The sequence below is a fragment of the Ipomoea nil genome, unplaced genomic scaffold (assembly GCF_001879475.1).
Source record: "Ipomoea nil cultivar Tokyo-kokei standard unplaced genomic scaffold, Asagao_1.1 scaffold2957, whole genome shotgun sequence".
In the NCBI taxonomy this organism is placed as follows: domain Eukaryota; kingdom Viridiplantae; phylum Streptophyta; class Magnoliopsida; order Solanales; family Convolvulaceae; genus Ipomoea; species Ipomoea nil.
Genome location: NW_017619385.1, coordinates 3,130,754 through 3,151,822, shown reverse-complemented (window position 1 = coordinate 3,151,822; position 21,069 = coordinate 3,130,754). Strand labels below are relative to the sequence as shown.

Sequence of the window (21,069 nt, the reverse complement as noted above, 5' to 3'; positions counted from 1 at the left end):
AGTGTGTCAGTGTGTGTATATAATAAATTTTTGGGTAGAAGTGTCAAATAGCCCCATCTACTATCGCGAAGTGTTCAATTTACCCCACGAATCAAAATATAGTGTAATTAGCCACACGAATCATCTAAATTTGTTCTAATAGCCTTTTTCGCAAGTAACGAGCCAGTTGCCTATGACGCTTCCCGGTTACGCTGAGGTGGCTTGTCTACGTGGCAATAATTAACAAAATTTTGATACAACTCATCAATATTTCCATACAACTCATCAGTGACGTGAAATTAGGCATTCCCAAATTCCCAATTCGTGAAACCTAGCCCGACACCGACACTGGAGAAGGAGAAGCGTTGATTGATCTGACGACCTGCACCATTGACGACCTGCGTGTTGGAGTACCCCTCAACGACAGTGGAGAAGCCAAGGTCGACACCATTGGTGGTGGACTACACGTCGACGCCATTGACAACCAACTAGGTAAGCTTTGCTTTGCTTTGAAATAAATAGACGAGCAAATGGTTTTGTTGATTTCTTGCTTTGTTGTCATGCTCTGAATATCTCAAAACAAATATACTATGCTTATTGTTCTGTGGTCCAGACAGTATTAGAAAAGTTAAAGTGTTGTGGTCCTGCTATAGGGTTGTGGTCTGCTCTTTTTACAGTATTCGAAAAGTTAAAGTGTGTGATGTGGTCCTGCTATTGTGTATACAATGTCTTGTAAAGGTCTTGTGGGGGGTCCTACAAAACACTAGGCTTAAATTGTTTGTTTGTTGTGATTTTCAATTTCTGTATTTAATAATGGTGAGAACATGTGAAACAGATGACTTTTGTCTAGTTGTGATTTTTATACTGTGCATTTGCTTATTCTATTTCAGGATGTCAGATACTATTGAATTACTTATTCACCATGGTGGGAACTTTATAAAAACCCCTAGCCTTAAGTATGTTGGTGGAGAAGTAGAATCTGTAAAACTTGACCCAGACTTGGTATGCTATCCACATCTTATGAAGTACATAAAAGAGCAAAAATATGGAAACATTATATCACTAACATACAAATTACCTGAAGAATCTTTTAAGTGCTTGAAACTTTTAAATAATGATGCTAGCAGTATGCACTTAGTTGAGATTACTTTGAAGGGTAAGAGGTGTGAAATATAGGTTGAACATGGGTTAGATGATCCAGATTTGGTTTCTATTTTGAGCTTACCTTGCCCTCAAACTGCAGAAACAGAAATAGATGATAGGGCTCCATCTGGGTGTTTGAGTGATATTGAATTGGATTTTGATGGCTTTGAATTTGGAAATGAGGGTGGTGTTGGGACAGAAAAAGGAGGGGAAGTAGGGTCAGACTTTGAAACTGAAGGTGGGGCAGATAGTGATGGAGAAACTGATGGTGGGCCTTATAGTGATGAAGAAACAAATGGTGGGGCTAATGATGGTCCTGATGATGGGGCAGAAACTATGGGTAGGCAACTTGAAACTACTACTGTTGATGAGCATGAAGGAAATGGATCTGTTTACTATGATTCTGATGATCCTCCTACCATTCAAGGAGAGAATGACAATGATGTTGGTGAAGAGGTCCAATCCAAGATGATGAAATCTAGACATCCTATATATAATCCAAAGTCTGATCCACCTCAGATTGAGTTAGGAATGTTGTTTGATGATAATGTGCAATTTAAAAATGCAATGATTAGTTATGTTGTACATAATAAAAGAGACATTTATTGGAAAAAAATGAACATAAATATGTCAGGACTGAGTGTAAAGGAGAGGGTTGTCCATTCTATTGTAGTGCAGGGTGGGAAGATAGATACAAATGCTTCCAAGTAAAGTCAATTAATCTGGTCCATAGATGCAATTCAAAGTACAAGCTAAGGGTTGTGAGTCAAAAGTGGCTTGTAGATAAATTAGAGGACAAAGTCAGGAAGGATCCTTGCATTGGCTTTACTCAACTGAAGAATGACATAAAGTCTGATTTAAAGCTCAATATCTCCATAAGCATGGCTAGAAGGACTATCAAATGAATTATAAAGAAACTAGATGCAGGATATGAAGGGCAATTTAAGAGACTAAGAGATTATGCTGAAGAATGTCTCAACTCAAATCCAGGTAGCACTGTTAAGATAGAAACAAATAGGGTTGTTCCAGATGCTCCATGTGTGTTTCAAAGAATATATGTTTGTTTTGCTGCTGTTAAAAAAGGGTTTGTAGAAGGCTGTAGGAAGGTGATTGGGTTAGATGGGTGTTTCTTAAAAGGTATGTTGAAGGGAGAGATTTTAACTGCGGTGGGTAGGGACGGAAACAACCAAATGTATCCTATTGCCTGGGCTGTTGTTGAGATAGAGAATAATTCTTCTTGGAGATGGTTTCTGAAGTTGTTGAAGGTCGATCTAGGGATGTGGGACACCACTGACTGGACAATTATGAGTGATCAACAAAAGGTATGCAATTCAGTTTTTGTACATGTTTATTTACTGCTTTATTTACTGGGATTGCATTGGTAATTTTGCACTGATTACTTCTAAAATAACATGTGGCTACATTCATATTTGATAGTTAACTGGTAATTTGCCAATTTGGACATGTTTAACACTGGGATTGCATTAGTAATTTGCCAATTTGTATTATTAAAATTTCAATTTGACAGTTCATTTAAGGCTTTCCTATAGTTTCACAGTTTGCCAATTTGGTGTATTAAAATTCCAATTTGGATTATTAATAGACTTGAATTCCAAGTTACTTACATGTTACCAATTTAGCTTATTCACATCTAAATGAACTGTCATTGGATATCAGCTATTTAAAACCCTTTTTAATATGCATTTTCTGCAAATCCGACTCAAATAGAGTGTTTACATATACTTATCTTATAGGAAAACCATGAATTTCAAGTTACTAGAAACTAACATGTAGCTGCATTCATAAAATAAAATTCCAAGTTTCCAGAAACTATCCTAACAGATTGCTTATTTGTTGCAGGGTCTAAGTACTATTATTGCAGAATTATTTCCTGGGATTGAGCACAGGAATTGTGCAAGGTATGTTCATGCTAACTGGAGTAAAAGTCATAGAGGCAAGGTGATGAAAAAGCATTTCTGGCAATGTGCTAAGGCTACCACAGAAGCACAACTACAGGAAGAACTCAAAGCATTAGAAAAGATAGACTTGAATGCAAGGAAAGACTTAGACAAATACCCAATGAAGATGTGGTGTAAAGCCCTTTTCAGGACAGAGGTGAAGTGTGACATAGTGGACAACAACCTTTCAGAAGCCTTCAACAACACACTCTTAAAGGCTAGGTCTAAACCCATAGTTTCAATGTTAGAGGATATTAGAGTCGGAGTGATGAAGAGGATTGCTGCGAAGAAGTCATCAGTTAAAAAGTTGAATGGCCAATTTGGGTCATTTATTATGAAGAAATTAAATGACAACATTGTTGAAAGTGTTGATTGGGAGGTGGATTTTAATGGTGATGATGGATATGAGATAAAGAAGGGGAAGCATCAATATAAGGTGAGCATAGAAAGGAGAACTTGTTCTTGCAGATCTTGGGATCTCACTGGAATCCCATGTTCACATGCAGTTTGTGCTATTTTTGACATATACACATGTGATTCAACCCTTAAATGGTGAGATTTTTTGGCCAAATACTCAAAGTGATAAGATACATGCACCTGCTCCAAAGAAGATGACTGGAAGGCCTAAGAAAAAAAGAAAGCAAGAAGAATCAGAACCTAGGCCTTCACAGTCCACTACTCATTTATCTAGGAAGGGGAGAGTGATGACTTGTGCACTGTGTAAGCAAAAGGGACACAACAAACATTATTGTCCTAATCAACCAAGTCAGACTGCAAGTTCAAGTGCAAGAGGTGGGCATTCTGGTGCAGCAAGAGGTGGAAGACAAGTTGGGCTTGGTATATTTACAAACCCACACATTGGAGAAGTCACACTAAATGTAAGGAATGATGTTCACTACTTTACTTGCCCTATTGTTGTGTTACTTTGGAAATAATTAACTTCTGGTTTTATTTTTGTATAGCGTGGACTACCAAGTCAACGAGTGATATATAAACCTAGAAGGGGGAGGACCAATACACCAAGCACAAGTGGAGGGAATTAACTCTGTTGTAGTTCTCTGTTGGCAGTGTAGCTATGTTTTGGATATGGCTTGTAACTATGTTATTTTTTATTTTTGCAAGTCTAACTGTTTCTGTAGACAAGCCAGTAGATGTTTGAATTACCATTTGAACTCTGTTTTGGAAGTGTAGATGTTTGGCAGTAATGAACTCTGTTTAGCAGTGTAGATGCTTGGCAGTAATGAACTCTTTTTGGCAGTAAATGAACTATGTTGGCAGAATTTTGTGTTCATTATTTGGCAGTAAATGAGCTATGCAATTTTGCAATGAATTGGGCAGAAACTCAGTGAATGTTTGTGTGAATTTGGCAATCAATTTTGCAGTGAATTTGGCAATGAATTGGGCAGAAACTAAGTGAATGTATGTGTGAATGGTAATGAATTCTGCAGTGAATTTTGTTTCATTTTAACCATTTTAACCAATTAAATTGGTATTGGCAGAATTTTGCTTCATTTTAACATATACACAGCTGAATTTTACTTCATTTTACCCATTTTAACCAAATGAACAAACATGAATCCCTGGCAGTAATGAAAAAAAATGCTCAATGTTTGGCTAAGGCAATAACACAATTACCATTGGCACAATGTTATTAGCATTCATACAAAAACCATACATGCCATTCGATTGAATTCTAAAACTAAAACAATTAAAAATCATACAGACTCTTTACAGAAACTAACACAATTAACAAACAAATCAAAAACCACTTTCTCTTTACAGCTTTCTTCTCCTTCAATTTCGTCCGCTGCAATTCACTCTCAAACATTGCACGTAGAACACCTATTTCAGTCATCAAATCAGCCCTCATGCTTGCAACCAATTTTTTCAATTCCTCAATTCCCTCTGCATTTTCAGTTTCTTTCCAAACGAAAAAACCACACCCAACACCCTCCTGAGCAAAATTTAAAACAATTTTTTCTCATTAAAAAAATTAACAACAATCTATAAAATTAAGGATATAAACGCACCTTCCACCTTTGACATCCATAAAATTTCTTCCCAGAATCTCGGGTTGTGCAAATTGGAGCCTTCAATCCACACCTACAGTACGTAGGGGGATGATACTCCAAATTAGGTCGCACGCTAGATGAAGCCGAAGATGATGACATGACGAGAATTCGCACACCCAAATCTGTTGACGAAGCCCAGACGCGCTTGGAGATTGAAGAGTGAACGGCGTGGTAACCTGCGATTCAGGTCGTCTGAACGGGGAAGATTGAGGTCGGGAAGATTGAAGAGTGAACGGGCTGATTTGTAGGGATTGAGGTCGTGGAGATGATTCAGGTCTTATAAACTGAGAAGAAAGAATGACGTGTTCTACTAGGGTTTGAGCTAAATAATATATTCCATGTCATTAAGAATGTTTTCCACGTCAGAAGAATGGAAAGGCAACTGGCTTGTAACCTGCGAAAAAGGCTATTAGAACAAATTTAAATGGTTCATGTGGCTAATTACACTATATTTTGGTTCGTGGGGTAAATTGAGCACTTCGCGATAGTAAATGGGGCTATTTGACACTTCTGCCTAAATTTTTAGGAAAGAATTTCATCTATTGTAATCTATCAATCTATCAATATAATAAAGCAACAACTTTCTACTAAAACCATTCTCCCGCCCAACCAATACGGCGCCGTTTAGAGTATGCGGATTTGAGGGAATATAATCGATGGTGTTCAAGTAACGTTTGGCTTTCCAATGACAATTATACGACTAATATATTATGCTACCGAGGTTATTCAATAGACTTCTAATTATGTAAGACTTCTACTCATAACCTATATAAAATCTATTTCCAAGATTGCTTTAATCGATTTAAATATATACACGTAAAGACCTTAACATACACACATACAGATTTTACAATGTATTTCAATTAAATGCTTCCAAAATATCTGCATGATTATGAAGATTAAATTCTTGGAAACTCAAAGGTTTCCATCAATATTCTGGCTGCAAATAATGTGAGGTTCATCTTTCGAATTCCACTTCTTGAGCCTATATAAACCTCACTGTCAAGCTTATTTCAACCACCATTGTTCCAAATCAGCCTTAAGCAGTAAACCAATTTGTAAACCCCTGCATATTTTAAGATGCCAAGTCAATATATTTTGGTTAAAGATGTTGTCCCTCTAAATAGAGAGAGGGTCATTCGAATTAGGTGTGTGAGAGTTTATGAAATACCTGAAAGGAGAGGTGCGAAACAGATGAAGAGTAGAGAGCTTGTGGTATGCGATGAAGAGGTAAGCACTATTTCGTACACACTGTTAGGGATGTCAACGGGGCGGGGTGGGGGCGGGGGACATACCCCCCATCCCCGTCCCCGACTTTCTTCCCGTTCCCCGTCCCCATCCCCATCCCCGCCGGGGAATGAAAAATTCCCCCCATCCCCATCCCCACGGGGATTACTCGGGGACGGGGAATCCCCACCCCGTTAACAAGTTATAAAAAAAAAATAAAAATTAAACATTTAAATAAATAACGCATATATATCCATCCCCAACTCAAAGTTGTATTCAATATTTTACAATTAAACATTTTATTTAAATATGCATGACATACAATGACAAGAATAATTCTAAAATTATATATATTGTATACAAAGTACTACATTTGTGTGTGTTGTGTGGCAATATATATATATATATATATATATATATATATATATATATATATATATATATATATCGGGGACGGGGCGGGGCGGGGAGAGTACTCCCCATCCCCGCCCCCGTCCCCGACGGGGAATTCAAAATTGTCCCCATCCCCATCCCCGATCCCCTATTTCTGTCCTCATCCCCGTCCCCGTAGGGACGGGAAATCGGGTTCCCCGTCGGGTGCGGGTTCAATTGACATCCCTACACACTGTTACATTTACCTTTATTTGTTTTCACACTAAAAAAATCTGTTCACTATTCTATCATGAAATACAGGGAACATTTATTCATGTAAACATGCAAAACTCTGATGTAGACAAATACAAGAATGTGTTCAAGAAAGGGAAGCTATATTCTCTGAAAAATTTTCTGGTCTTCAGTCAGTACTATATGTATAGGACTTGTGACCATCGGTATATGATAAGGTTGAACTACAATACTCAGGTCAAGGCAATCAAATCCAGGGGGTTTCCTACCAACATGTTTCAGCTTAAACCCTACCAATGTCTTAAAGATCCAACATTGGTGAATGACAAAGTCATGTTTGGTAAGTAATTTTTGCAAATTGCATTTTTTTACTTCGCAGATCCAACTTTGCAGATTTCATTTTTGAAGCTATATAATCTTCTATTGTTGTATTACAGATGTTATAGGCAGAGTCATTGAGATTCATGCACCATTAGACAAAATAATAGGTGGGAAACCAGCCAAACTAATAGATTTCAAGATAGCAGACAATGAGTAAGTTTCATACACTCTATAACTTAATTTAATTCAATATTATTTCCATTTTACTAACTGAATTCACTACAGGGGAAATCAGTTGAAATGCACTGTTTGGGATAACCATGTAGCTTCCATGCTACCATTTTACAATTCAGATCTGAAAGAACCAGTTGTTGTGGTTATTCAGCTATGCAGGGCAAAAATTGTAAATGGTAAGCTGTTTAATTATTCCTAATATATTTTAGATTTCTCTGACTTTTTTTTATGTTGTTTTATTAGGTGAACACAAGTTCCTACGATGCTACTAAGCTTTACTTGAATGCCTCTTATCAGGAAGTTGAAGATTTCAAAGCCAAGTAAGTTTCTAAACACTGCTGTTTTTTTTTTTTTTTTTTTTTTTTGAATGGCAAGTAGGTTTCTAATTTTAATTGAATGCCTCTTATCACAAGTTGTGTAACAGTGAAAACACTGCTGTTTTTTTTTTTTTTTTTTTTTTTTTTTTGTTATAGTTCTGTATTAAATCTTTTTTTTTTTTTTGTGTCTACCCTGCTCTATTATTTTATTTTTTTTTTTGAATTTCTGTAGGATCACAACTGTTCACAGTCCTTTGAGAAGTATTACCACAAGTGCAGTTATGTCCCAGTCCACTGGCATTTCAGAATTCAAGAGTGGATCTCTAACTGTCACCTCAGTTGGTGATTTATTGAAAAGCAAACAGGTTTAAGTTGTTCTACTATTATTATATTTTTAGATTTAGATTTTTAGATTTTTAGATTTCTTACCAGTGATACTAATTAATGGCCAATGCTAATAAACAATTCCTTTGTTCAATGCAGGATGGAGATTTTTATGTTCCAGCACAGATTGTAGGAATTGAGGGTTCATTTGGTTGGATGTATCTATCTTGCATGACTTCAGGTTGCAACAGAAAACTGAAACCAGATGGTGAGGATCTAATTTGTTCTAATTGTGATAAAAAGTTCAAGGAAGGAATGGCTAGATTTAGGGTGATTGTGAGGGTTATGGATAAAGGTTTATCAGATGCTCCATTCCTTTTATGGGATAGGGAGTGTTCAGAGTTGGTAGGAATTCCTGCTAGCCTCCTTTACAAGAAATATAACAAGGTAACCTCACTATCCTAAATACATATCTCTCTTATAAAAAAGATAATACATCCACACTGGATTTCTGTTTTAACTTTGGTATTTTGTGTTTGTTTTGGTTATAGGTTTCAGATATTCCCAAAGAGTTGGAATCACTTATTGGATTGTCAATGATATTTAAGATAACATTGAAAATCAATCAAATGAGGGGGGCCAATCCAGCTTATACTGTGATGAGATTGTTGAGGGGTGAACTATTGGTTTCTACCTACTGTTCAAAGCTGAAAGACAACCAAGAGAAGGATCTTATATCTAAGATGATTGATGAAGATGAAGAGGAGGATGATGAATCTGACCAGGTACTACTATTTATTTTAGTATGCATTAATTTTTTTAAGATCTTTTGGCTAACTGTGAACACTAAATATCTGCTTCCATTTGCAGGAAGCATCAAATGAGGAAAATGAGGTGAACAGCCCAAGTACTGGTCAGCAGACTCAGAGCCCTGCGGCTGATTTGGAGGAATGCAGTGTGGTTAAGAGATCACTACTTGATGAGTTCTCTTCAAGTGGCAAGATTAAGAAGTCTAAAGTTGGTCTGTAAAACAAAACAATTTGATATTCATGCCCTGTTGGTTTGTAATGGTTACAGTTTAAGACAATTGACCACCTTGGTGTGGTCTTGTGGTTTTTGATATTGCTTTTGGACTAACTTTTTATGAGTAATCTGATTTGATTTTTTGTTTGGTATTTTGGTATTGTATTGTGTAACTGACTTTTTGCAGATTGAATATGAAGACCCAGCAATGAAGGCTAACAGTTTTGAAGGACTCAGCTAAAAGCACAATCATATATTGTGCTTTTAGCTGTCTGAGTGTGTTCTATTTTTTACCAAGTCTTTTGTAGTTGCAAGTGTTTTGTATTTGTAATTTTTTTTAGTTGGAAGATCTTGGATACTTTATTTTTTTTAGTTGAAAAAGTGTATTATATTTTTAATACTCAAAGTATATTATTACTTAATCTGTAATTTCTTGTATTTTATATCTACTGTAATAAATCAAGTATTTGCACTATATACATTTTTCTATATTACTTTCAAACTCAACACAATTTCAATAGAATCATTAGCAAACTAATCAGAAAGACAAAAGTCTAAGTCCAAAGTTAAACAGTGAAACTGAATAGAAAACATGTATTCAATCAAACACACTAGAAAAACTAAATTTGAAATTAATCACATATACATTGAGTAGAGCCGTCAAAACGGGCTTAGCCCGCCGGGCCGGCCCGCCCCGCCCTTACTTAGGTAGGGGGCGGGTTTTGAAAATAGAGGACCGTTTAGGAGCGGGCTTTTTTGGCCCGCCCCGCTTAGGCCCGCGGCCCGCCAAGTCCACCATTATTTTATTTTATTTTATATAAAATATTTTTATATAAAATATGCACTTTAAAATTATTTTTATGTGTAATATTTTTGGACTTTGTAGTTGTGACTAGTTTGATGTTTGATAAACTATGAACTTTGAACTTTATGTTTGATTATTATGTTTCATGTGAGTTATGACTTATGTATCAATTTATTTTAATTAGTTTGATATTTGATGAACAATTTAAAAAAAAAAAAAAAAAAAAGGTTTTGGGCGGGGGCCCGCCTAGCCCGCGAGCCATTGGCGGGGCGGTCCGGGCCTGTCAAACCTAGGACCGTTTAGGAGCGGGCTTTTTTAGCCCGCCCCGTTTAGGCCCGCGGCCCGCCCCGCCCCGCCAGCCCGTTCTAAGTTCTACGATTATAGGGAGCAAAAGGAAGTAGCCAATTAATAATCCAGGTAACCTACGCACATTAAGATTTGAGTTTCAGAATTACCTTTCGCAATTGTGGTTGTATGTACCGTGCATCGACACCTTTTACACCAAAACGCCATTGTTATCATTAGTCTTGCTGTTATTGTTCAACAAATTCCTGAAAAAAAAATGACGATGGAAAATTATTTCAAACCCTAACTGATTTCGTTTGTATAACTAATCTTTATCGTCGAGTAAAATTGAAAATAATGATTTACACAGATTAAAGTATAGAAACAGAAAATGGATCGAAATTTTACCTGATTTAAAGATTTTGACACAATCGGTCGAATACACAGTTAGGGTTTTTCGATGATCTCTCACCTCTTAGTCTAAAACAACCCAAATGGTTCTTAAACACTAGATCGAACATAAATTAGTTGCTTCTAATGAGTTAGTGAGATTGGTGTATAGACGAAACAATGGTTTTCTGTTAAGAGCGATATTAGGCGATCACAATGAAATTGGTGTGGTCTAAGAGTAGAATGGGTAGTAAATAGAGCAAAAGGAACAAGATCGGAGTGTTGAGGCACAAGATCGGAGTGTTTACAGACCGTTTGACACAGAGAGAACTGAGAGAGTATGTCTCCGACCGGAGTGAATGTTAGAGAGAGAGAGAGAGAGAGAGAGAGCTAAGAGGTTAGTGAGAGTGTTCTAGGATGTCCGACTGCGTATGTCCGGGTAGTCAGAGGGAGAAGCGGGTCGGGTCGAATAACAAGTTAACGGGTCTGGGTTGTAGGGGCGGGTTTGGGCTTAGTAATCTGGGCTTATTAATTTTTAGATATTTTGTTCTACATTGGCTAAGTAGGTATTATGTGTCTATTACAATGGGCTAAGTAAATATTAAAATATTAATATAACTGGGCTAAGTATGGTCCAAGTAAATGTATACTCATCACAAAATTATGGTACATCTAGCCATGGGGATGTACATTGTGGTTGCATTGAGTATACATTATATTAGTTAATGTACATTAACTACAAAATTAATGTAAATGTCATATATTTTAAAAGTATTTTTGTTATGGTCCACATAACATTGTGTGGACCATTGTGTTTTACATTATTTTTGTAATTTTTACGTTCATTATATTAAGTACTGTACCTTAACTACAAATGTTGTATATAAAGAAGTTTTTAATAATGTATAATAAAAATAGCAATTCATACTATTACTTCTAAATTTAAGGCATTACGTATTACTTCTTAGATTTATGACCGTGCATCGGACGGGTGCAAATACTAGTTGTAATTATATTAAAAGAGAAATTATTTGTAATTAGCATTCAAAAAAAAAATGGAAAATTATTTTTTTAAAGGAAAATTATATTTTTGGTCATTAATTTTTTTTAACAGTGATTTGGCATTTTTTTTTTCTTAATTTATTGATTATTGTTTTTCTCGTAGTCACTTTTACTTTTCTTCTCCCAAAGTCACTTTTACTTTTCAATTATTATCTTGTGACTCTTTTCATTCTATAAATAAATCTTAACAAAAATTTGTACAATTTAGGGAAATGGCATTTTTAGTAATCCCCCCCCCCCCCCACCCCTTCTCTCCCATCTTTCACCAAGGAAACTGTTCTTCGCATGTAAATTGATCCACACACAAATTACGCGCATGCGCACACACACACACATATATATAGTATCTTGCTTTGGATTTTTTCTTCTTCTACGTTTCTTTTATTATACCTTGGACTCAAGTTTATTTTTGTATTTTTTAATTGTCTATTGTTTGAGTGTAATATTATATTGTCTATATTTGTCATTGATATATATGTATTTTTGTAGGCAATGTATTGGTGTGCACTGTGACCTCCGCAGTGTGCATTTTCACTGTTGATCCTCACTACTGGGTTTTCGTCATATATATGCACCTCGTCATGGCCTAGTGTGCACTTTGTATTCATGTGATGTGTGCGTGCATTCTAAACTTGGTGTGTGCCCACTATAGTAAATACGCGTGCACATTTGATTGTGGTGGTGCAAGATGTGTAGGTCTGCATTTCAATGTGAATGTGTGCATAGTGTAATCTAAAAGTGTGGCGTGTGTGTACACGACTCTGACGGTATTCTATGGTGCACCCAATTTTGTGCATGAGTGCACACAGCCTCTCAGAACACAACATAACACCAAATTCTACTGTCATCTACTCCACGTGTTTGTCTCGTTAAATTAAAGAATCGAACATTAACAAAACAATAAGATTTTCTTATATTTAATAATAATAATAATAATAATAATAATAATAATAATAATAATTTATTTAAATGAATGAATTGAATAATATAGAAACTCATATTAAATTTGCCAATGGATAGAAAAAAAATATAAAGTGAATATATATAATATTACTCTTGTACTATGAAATTGAACAATATACATATTCCAAGACCATCATCAAGAAAATATTTTTATTTGAATGAATTATTTTAACACACAAAGCATTGTAACTTAATTCAATTCCTTGGACACCAAAACGATAAACATATAAAAACAAATCAAATTCATTTTACAAGCACGTACTCCGATGACACCTCTATGACTCTCCTTGAAAGCTGGAGCTGGTCTAAGCTAGTGAAGCTAGCTAAGCTACTGGCTATAGTAGGAGCCATGGGGATCGCCTGACCAGCCCAAGGTCTCTAACTGCAGCTGAAGCTCATGAAAACTATTTTGCATGCCCATACACCCAATAAGCTTGCGCATCATACGACACGGCTTCCCCACCCACCACGGCATCCGTAAGATGGTCTTTAAGGTGGCAATAAAGAAGCGTACACAATAGGCAATGCCAAACAGCCCCAAAGAAATATACATTAACACCTTCGCTGTGGTCTTGTTCTCCTTCTCCCCGGTTACGTGCAACATGATGAGGAAGCTGACGGACATGAAATACAGAGCCAAGTGGAGGAAAACGCTGTAGAGAACAAATGGGAGCACGAATAGCATCACCCCTAAGGCGAGATTGAAGGCCAATGTGTTCATAGATACAAAGAGAGTGAAATGGCGCTTGTAGTGGTGGTGGACAGTGTTATTGGGGGTTGGAGATGGAGATGGGGAAGTGGGATCGGTGGTGGTGTTGTGTAGGACGCCGTTGGGGGGCGTGAGAGTTGCTTGGTAGACGGCGGTGGCTACCAGCACCGCCACCACTAGCACCACGTTCCGGATGTTCATTGACATGCCTTTGTGGATGTGGGCGGAGTAACGGATGAGCTTTTGCATGGGTGTCTCCGATGACAGGAAGAATTTCAGGCGATTTATTCCCTCCTTTCCCTTTGCGTTGGCTATTATTTCTTTGCTGTTCTCTCGGATTTTTTTGAATGCTTTTGGGATTCTTTTTGGCCTCTCCACACCTGACTCTGACGTCTGCATGCGGCAATAATGCTTATATATAATTATAATTATTACAAGCTAAGTATATATATAACACCGAATAATTTTGTTGGATGGAGGCCGGTAAAAGGCCAAGTCCAGTAATGGATGGCTAGGGGATTGTTGGGTGGAGGCCCATGAAGGGCGAGTCCAGCACTTTGCATCTCGAAAATGTGGTGGCCGTATGTAAGGAAATAAATTAAAGTTGAGTCTTTATTGTGAGTTATAGCTTTTGGCATAGTGTTAAACACTTGATCTTAACAAGTGGTACAATATCCAATTCAAGTTAGATAAGTGCTAAGAGAGGGTATTGTTCGGCTAAGGCCAGTAAAGGGCCAGGTCGAGTAATTGCTTGTTAGGAGATTGTTGGGCGGAAGCTGGTAAAAGGTTAGGTCCGACCAGCAATTGGTGGCAAGAGGGATTGTTGGGCGAAGGTAAGTGAATAGCCAAGTCCAGCATTCTGCCTCTCGGAAATGTGGTAGTCGAATATAAGGAAATAAAGTTGTGCCTTCGCTCGACTAGCTGTGAGCTATAGCTTTTGACCTAGTCATGTTAAACACATAATTCTAACAAGTGGTGTAAGAGCCAGGTTTGACAAGTGATGGGAGAGTGAATTGTTGGGCAAAGGTTGGCTAAGTGTCAAGTCCACCAATTGGTGGTTAGAGAATTGTTGAGAGCAGGGCGGTGAATGGCAAAAGTGTATAGTAACTTAATTGTATGTATAGTATGATGATAGGTACCTCAGCATTCATGGTGTGTTGTGCTTCTGCAGCCAGACGAAGTGCAGTGTTCCCGTTGACATCTTCCATGTCTAAAACCTTGATCTTACCAGTCCTCCAAACCCAACCAAACATCACTCCAAAAGCGTCAAAACTCCTTCGTTCAATCGCCACATGCATTGGGGTTTTGCAATCAACCGTGACATCCTTAACAGCTCCAGGGCACGCCGTGAGAAAATCAATCAACAACTCCAGTTTCTCGGCGTCACCATCCTTAGTAACCGAGACCAAGTAGTGCATGGGCGTCATCTTCCCCCTCCCGCCCACCCGAACCAGCCCGCCGTCCAGTTTTACCATATGGCCAGCGGTTTTGAGGTGGCTGTTTTGCAGGGCCAAGTGTAAGGGGCTTAGGCCTTCGCCGTTGAGCTTCTTGCAAAAAGATGGCATTATGGCCATGGCTTCCACGGCGAAAAGGGTGTTGCCATTTGCTGCGGCCACGTGCAGTGGGGTATCCACGAATGGGATTTCTTTGATTTTCTTTAGGATCTCTGGGTCGTCTTGGATAGATTTGTATAGGGCAGTGACGTCATTTTCTTTAGCCGCCATTGTCAACACGTCCCAATGGGATTGGGAGGGGGAAGACATTGTTCTATCGTTAGGTTACTGTTTTTTGTTGAGTTGACTAAATACTATACCATATGATATACAGAAACTCCTAGAACAAATGTTTTTATATTTCGGAAACATAAATGACTAAATGTACGTTGTTACGTTCTTCCAAGATTGGAATATTGTAGTTGCTTGGAGATGTATGGTTGCTTTTGGGTGGACACATCCCTATCATTAGTAAATAGCCTTAATGAAAAAAGTTTTCTGTGTTTGCTTTTACTTTTGCTTTGCTTGCTTGCTTGGTTTTTCTTTTCTTTTTACGTAAAAAGTTTGGTCCATAAAATGCATGTATGTATCTTAAGTATTTTGTGGTCTGATGAGATGAGAATAACAGTTTCAAAACTTAATCTTATAATTGATCAATTCATAATATAATGTTGTTTGAAGTATATGAAGATATGAAGATATGTATTTATAAGAATACAAAGAGACTCAGAATATTAAAATGATAATATTCTCAAAGGGAGAGATAGAGAATAAATTCTAGAGTCCTAATATGCCCCCTTAAATTTAAGATTATTTAAGGAGAACATTAAGCTTGTCCCTTAGATCATTTAACATTACTATGGTTAGTGGCTTGGGGAAGATGTCTACTAGCTAGTTGATCAATTGACACAGGTTCTTTAGTAGTCAATGAGGAGATCATTGCGCAGTACCCAGGGTGGAGTCCAATTAAAACCTTGGCAAGTTTTGCCAAGATACTCGTAGTAGTGGAATCCCACTGGCGCAAAGACTACAGTCGACTATGGAGACTCACATATAGTGCCCGAGAAACACCCAAAGTCCACTTCAATAGTTTTGATAGGGCCTAAGACATGGCATGTCTCATTGCAACATACAGAACTTCATTAGACAAAAACGATATGAGCATGGACAAAATAAAAGAATCTCAACGGATCAAATTTTATGTCGTAGGATCGGCTACAATAGAACACTCATTCGGAGTGCTACTACAATGGAACACTCATCCGGAGCGCGACTACAATGAAACACTCATTCGAAGCCTTAATAATGAAGTTGGACACAGTAACATGCCTTCAAAGTATCCAGTGAGATTTTGACCCCAGAGAAAGAGAACATGTTGAGTCTTCCATAATATATAGTTTGAGGAAGTATGTTTAATGGAGATAAAGTGATGAGCTATTTGTAGGGTATTTATCGAGGCTATAGTTGGATGGACAATATCAGAGATGATGCGAAAAGAGGAGGTTGTGTCAAGTGACCAACGGCGGGGGGTTAGTGGCGACGACAGGGGGTTAGTGACGATGACGTCGGGTTTAACAATAGTTTTGGAAATAAACATCAATCCATGATGTTTGAAGTACATGAATATAGTTTTATAAGGATACAAAGAGTAATATTTATAAGAATACAAAGAATCCATTCATGATAGGGGAGAATCCCCTTAAGGTTGGGGTTCAGTCTTAGAAAAATGATAGGGGAGAATGAATTATACTGTGTCTAGATACCAAGTCCTAATAAATATCGTAACTATTACTTTTCATAAAGAAGATCGGAGGAATTAGAGTTCACTAAAAAAATGCATTGTTTATATGTTCAATGATACAATTGAATATCATTTTTTCAAAAGGAAAAAAAAAAAAAAAAGAATATTGTACTTATTGCGTACAAATAGGGTATGCATTATTTAAGTATTAAAACGCAATACACGTTTGCTTGCTTTTGTGAGGTATACATCCTCATGCACTTTCAACGCAATGCACGTTTCTAAATTTCCCTAATTAAACGGTTTGTCTTATCCTCATTCGTTTTTTTTTTTTTTTTTTTTTTTGATAAATGACTTTTGGAGATTGGATAGTCATGATATAGAATTAATATCGAATCTCATAAAGATCGGCGGGGACTTCTGTTGATACCATTATATTTCAATTATAAAATTGGATTTCTAGTCTTTATGAAAAAAATACATTCTTTATAATAATTTATATAAACTGCATGCTATGCTTATGCTATTAGTTCACTAATGTACTATTGTTTTATCGCATATATTCCGATCCAATGATTCATTCAAGACTTCAATTAAAAGTAAAACATGATATGATGGTGGAACATTCGAAAGGTAGTTGGGCTGGAGCTAAGGGACGTGGGTAATTGAGGAGTGCGGTTAGCGGTGTACTACTGGCTAGAGGTCAGTGAATGTCCAAATTCAACAATGAACAGTTGTGGAGATTATTGGATGGAAATCAGTGAAGTGTCAAGTTTAGCACTCTACTTCTGTAAGCCGTTGCTGTGAGTTATAGTGTTTGACGTTTGATCTAATAAATGGTATCAAAATCAGGTCACGAATTTGAAGTGCAGTTAAAATTGACAGGTGCTAGGAGGGATAAGCACTTGATCCTAACACAACCAAAGAAACATATATACATGTAACAAAAGCATCAATAAATAATGTTCAATTAAATTTAAGTTCAAAACAATGATTGGTGCTTTACCTTTATTAGGAATTTAGGGATTAGTCTTTAGCACGTAATCTCTCACAACTTGTAGGATTAATTTGAGTGTGGGTAAGATGAAGTGCTTAGGCGGTTCTTTTGGGCTAACTTTGCTTGTAAACTACGAGAGTAGAGAATTTGCGTGCGTTAGTACACTCGGGTATATCACATGAGAGGCACCGGGCACTTTAATGCAATTCCTCCATTCATAAGGGATAGAACTACTTTTCTACTTTAGTTTGGCTCAAGATAAACATTATCCTTTATCTTTGTTGCATCTTCTAGACAAGAAATGATCAAAATACCCACGCTTAAATCGGAGTTCTCACTGGTTGAACGACGTGACGGAACAGTGTCGGAAGGAGTTATTTGATCAATATTAAATTAATTAGATGATCAAATTATATGAAATTAGAATTGAGGAAATACATTGACAGTTCGCCAAGAATTGATGGACCAAATCGTTGATTCTTCAAAAGTAAAATGTGTGGGAATCGTGGAAGGATCGGGAGCCAACCATTACATCAATGTGGGCTATCATCCAAATTTATGGATTGTTTTATTTTTGTTTTTTTTTTTTTGTTTTGTTTTTGTTTTTTTTTGTTTTTTGTTTTTTTTTTTGTTTTGTTTTGTTTTGTTTTGTTTTGTTTTTTTTTTTGTTTTAGCAGGAAGTTTGGTTCTCAGAAGCCATATTGGACTGTAATTGTGAAAGGTAGGTACTATTTCGGATTGATGATGAAGCGTTGTTATATAGTGGACCATGCTTCACACATCGCTATGTGGACTATGATCATCGAATTAAACTGTATTAAAATTAAAATGATACTTTAGTGTTATTATAATGAAACTAGTGTGTGGGGAAAATGAAACTAAAAAACATAGCACATTATTGTCAAATGAAACTGTAGCATAATTAAAATGATATTTTAGTATTACTATAATGAAACTAGTGTACGTGTGAAAAATAAAACTAAAATCCAAAGTCATATAATAACATATATTGTCAAATAATACTTCAACATTACTATAATTAAACTAGTGTGTGTCGAAAATGAAACAAAAAAAAATAGACCTCAAGCAATAATGTATATTATTATCAAATGAAATTGTAGCATAATTAAAATGATACCATACTTTGGTATTGTTATAATGAAACTAGTGTGTAGAAAAAATGAAATTAAAAAACATAATAATATTATAAAATGAAACTGAAGTGTAATTAAAATGATACATACTTCATACTCAAAAAAATGATACATACTTCATGGTCCACGCATGCTGCTACACAGAGCATGGAGCACAATAAAATTTGGCAATGATGAAACATTGAAATGGATATTCTAGTCGTGGGGCTTGTATGCAATGAACATGATGCACTGGACTTGGCGCCTGTTATCGAAGCCCAGAATTCTAACCCATGCACCCGGGTATGCCTTTTTGCACTCCTCCAGCTCTGCTACCACCTGGGTCGCATCCGTGCACCCGAACATCGGCAGCTTCCACATTGTCCAGTATCTTCCGTCGTAGTATCCCGGTGAACTGTGCCATTCACGGTATACGAATCCTTTCTGCAGTAAAACCCTCAAATTCAATAATCAAATCCAACTTTTATGTATAAAATTCGCCTAAAACTCCACTCAACTCATCATATATATATATATATATATATATATATATATATATAGAGAGAGAGAGAGAGAGACAGAGTTAAATAAGTACTAATATGTAGTTTAGGGTAATTGTAGAATTTGCCTCTAAGTGTTGATCGTACTCATGTTTTTACCCCTAAGCTAAGCTATTATTGCCGTTGAACTTTTCGTCATTTTATAAACTTTTTATGCTCACTTTTCCGTCTATAAATGCTAAAATTGCAAATTTCGTCCCTAATATTTTGTTAGTAAAGAGACAAAAGTGCAATGCCAATGATAACTTAAGGATGAAAAGTGAGCGTGACCAACAATTAAAGATAGATTCTACAATGGGAGGAAAAATGTAATTTTTCTTATTTAGTTATTATATTTGAATATCTGATGAGATAATAAGTGATGAGTACTCGTAGTGGACACTCACACCCGGTGGGACAAAGAGGTAGGTTTTGGAAAAGTCCATCACTGTGGAAATGAATGGAGAAAGTATAAGATGAATAGGGTGATAGATGTATTCTTTTTTGACTTACCCCGACCCATTGTCATCCTAGATTAACTGGAACTGAAATTATCCAAAAAAAAAAAAAAAAGAAAAAAAAAAAAAGAAAGAATCTTTGACCTCAGTCTCGAATTCCAAGCAAGGAACCCATCCTTTGTTAAGCAGGTACTCCACTTGTTTGAGCAATTGCTCAGTGCTCAATGGAGGCAGGTATGACAGTGTCTCGAACTTCTTCAACCCGAATGGCGGCCAAACCTGCACGTACCCATATATATATACATCAAAATATATTGCTGATGACACTACTGGAAATTATGGAATTTCCGACCACCTGAAAGTGATCTTAAATTAAGTTGAAAGTCTTGTTCAGATCACTTTTGATATCCGAAAAAACATTTGTTACTATTTCCGATCATTTTTTGCTTTCAACTTTGATTTAAGATCCACTTTCAGTTGGTCAGAAATTCTATAATTTCCAGTAGTGTGAGTATTATCTTGAACTAATGTTTATGAGTGTATACATATATACCTGCATGCATTGTACTCTAGTGCCGTTGGTTGCAATGGAAGTAAAGTCGGCGGATTTCCTAGTGACGGGGAAAGAGGCGGTGGACTTGAGACCGGTGAAAGGTGCGACCATGCTGGCCTTGGCAGCGGTGGCGCGGCCGGAAATGGCGGCGGAGGAGAGGACTGAGGACGCCATTACTGCCGATCGCTACTTTACTTTGATTTGTAGTATTGGTGGTGATGATCATTGGGATGGTGGTAGGCTTGGTATATATAGCGATAAGGTGTCACATGAGTCCAATCTAACGGGCGACGTTGAATTAAACCTAATCTTTTAGGAACCACGACCATTGGATTTCTGTGGTTCTTGACATCACAACCTTAATATCCATATCAAGGCTATCCACACTGCTGACATGCAATCCAACGTGGAACCTTTTGTTATTTTGTAAAAAAATTGCAGATTTGCAAAGGTATTAAATATAATTATTTTATGGAAATAATTTTTTGTAAAGTGATGTGAAAGTGTGTTGGACTTTTGGAAGAGAAAAGAGAATTGCATAGATGAAGAATGAATAGTGATTAATTGAAAATTTAGTGATGTGACATTTTAAAAGTAAGAAAAGATTATACTAAGAAGTGTTTTTGTTAACATATTTGTTGCATATATTTTCACTAGTATGAATTTTTTGCAATAATATCTCACCAAAAATAACAAACTCTCTAACATTATGGAACCTT

At 36.7% G+C, this 21,069-nt stretch overlaps 3 protein-coding genes across 3 annotated transcripts; 1 reads left to right on the top strand and 2 right to left on the bottom strand.

Moving 5' to 3' along the window:
• The first annotated feature begins 6,232 nt into the window (after positions 1 to 6,232).
• On the top strand, positions 6,233 to 8,799 carry LOC109162731. Its single transcript, XM_019311415.1, has 8 exons — positions 6,233 to 6,382; positions 7,073 to 7,343; positions 7,441 to 7,537; positions 7,610 to 7,727; positions 7,802 to 7,878; positions 8,108 to 8,240; positions 8,359 to 8,646; positions 8,758 to 8,799. The coding sequence occupies exons 1-8, from the start codon at positions 6,233 to 6,235 to the stop codon at positions 8,797 to 8,799; spliced, it is 1,176 nt and encodes a 391-aa protein (XP_019166960.1).
• Positions 8,800 to 12,946: 4,147 nt separating this feature from the next.
• Positions 12,947 to 15,236, bottom strand: LOC109162758. Its single transcript, XM_019311439.1, has 2 exons — positions 14,576 to 15,236; positions 12,947 to 13,829 (listed from the first exon to the last, which is right to left on the bottom strand). The coding sequence occupies exons 1-2, from the start codon at positions 15,197 to 15,199 to the stop codon at positions 13,056 to 13,058; spliced, it is 1,398 nt and encodes a 465-aa protein (XP_019166984.1). The 5' UTR covers positions 15,200 to 15,236; the 3' UTR covers positions 12,947 to 13,055.
• A 3,656-nt stretch (positions 15,237 to 18,892) lies between these two features.
• On the bottom strand, positions 18,893 to 20,578 carry LOC109162823 (ribulose bisphosphate carboxylase small chain SSU11A, chloroplastic-like). Its single transcript, XM_019311514.1, has 3 exons — positions 20,351 to 20,578; positions 19,942 to 20,076; positions 18,893 to 19,244 (listed from the first exon to the last, which is right to left on the bottom strand). Exons 1-3 carry the CDS (start codon positions 20,522 to 20,524, stop codon positions 19,017 to 19,019), a joined length of 537 nt encoding a protein of 178 aa, XP_019167059.1. The 5' UTR covers positions 20,525 to 20,578; the 3' UTR covers positions 18,893 to 19,016.
• Positions 20,579 to 21,069: the final 491 nt, after the last annotated feature.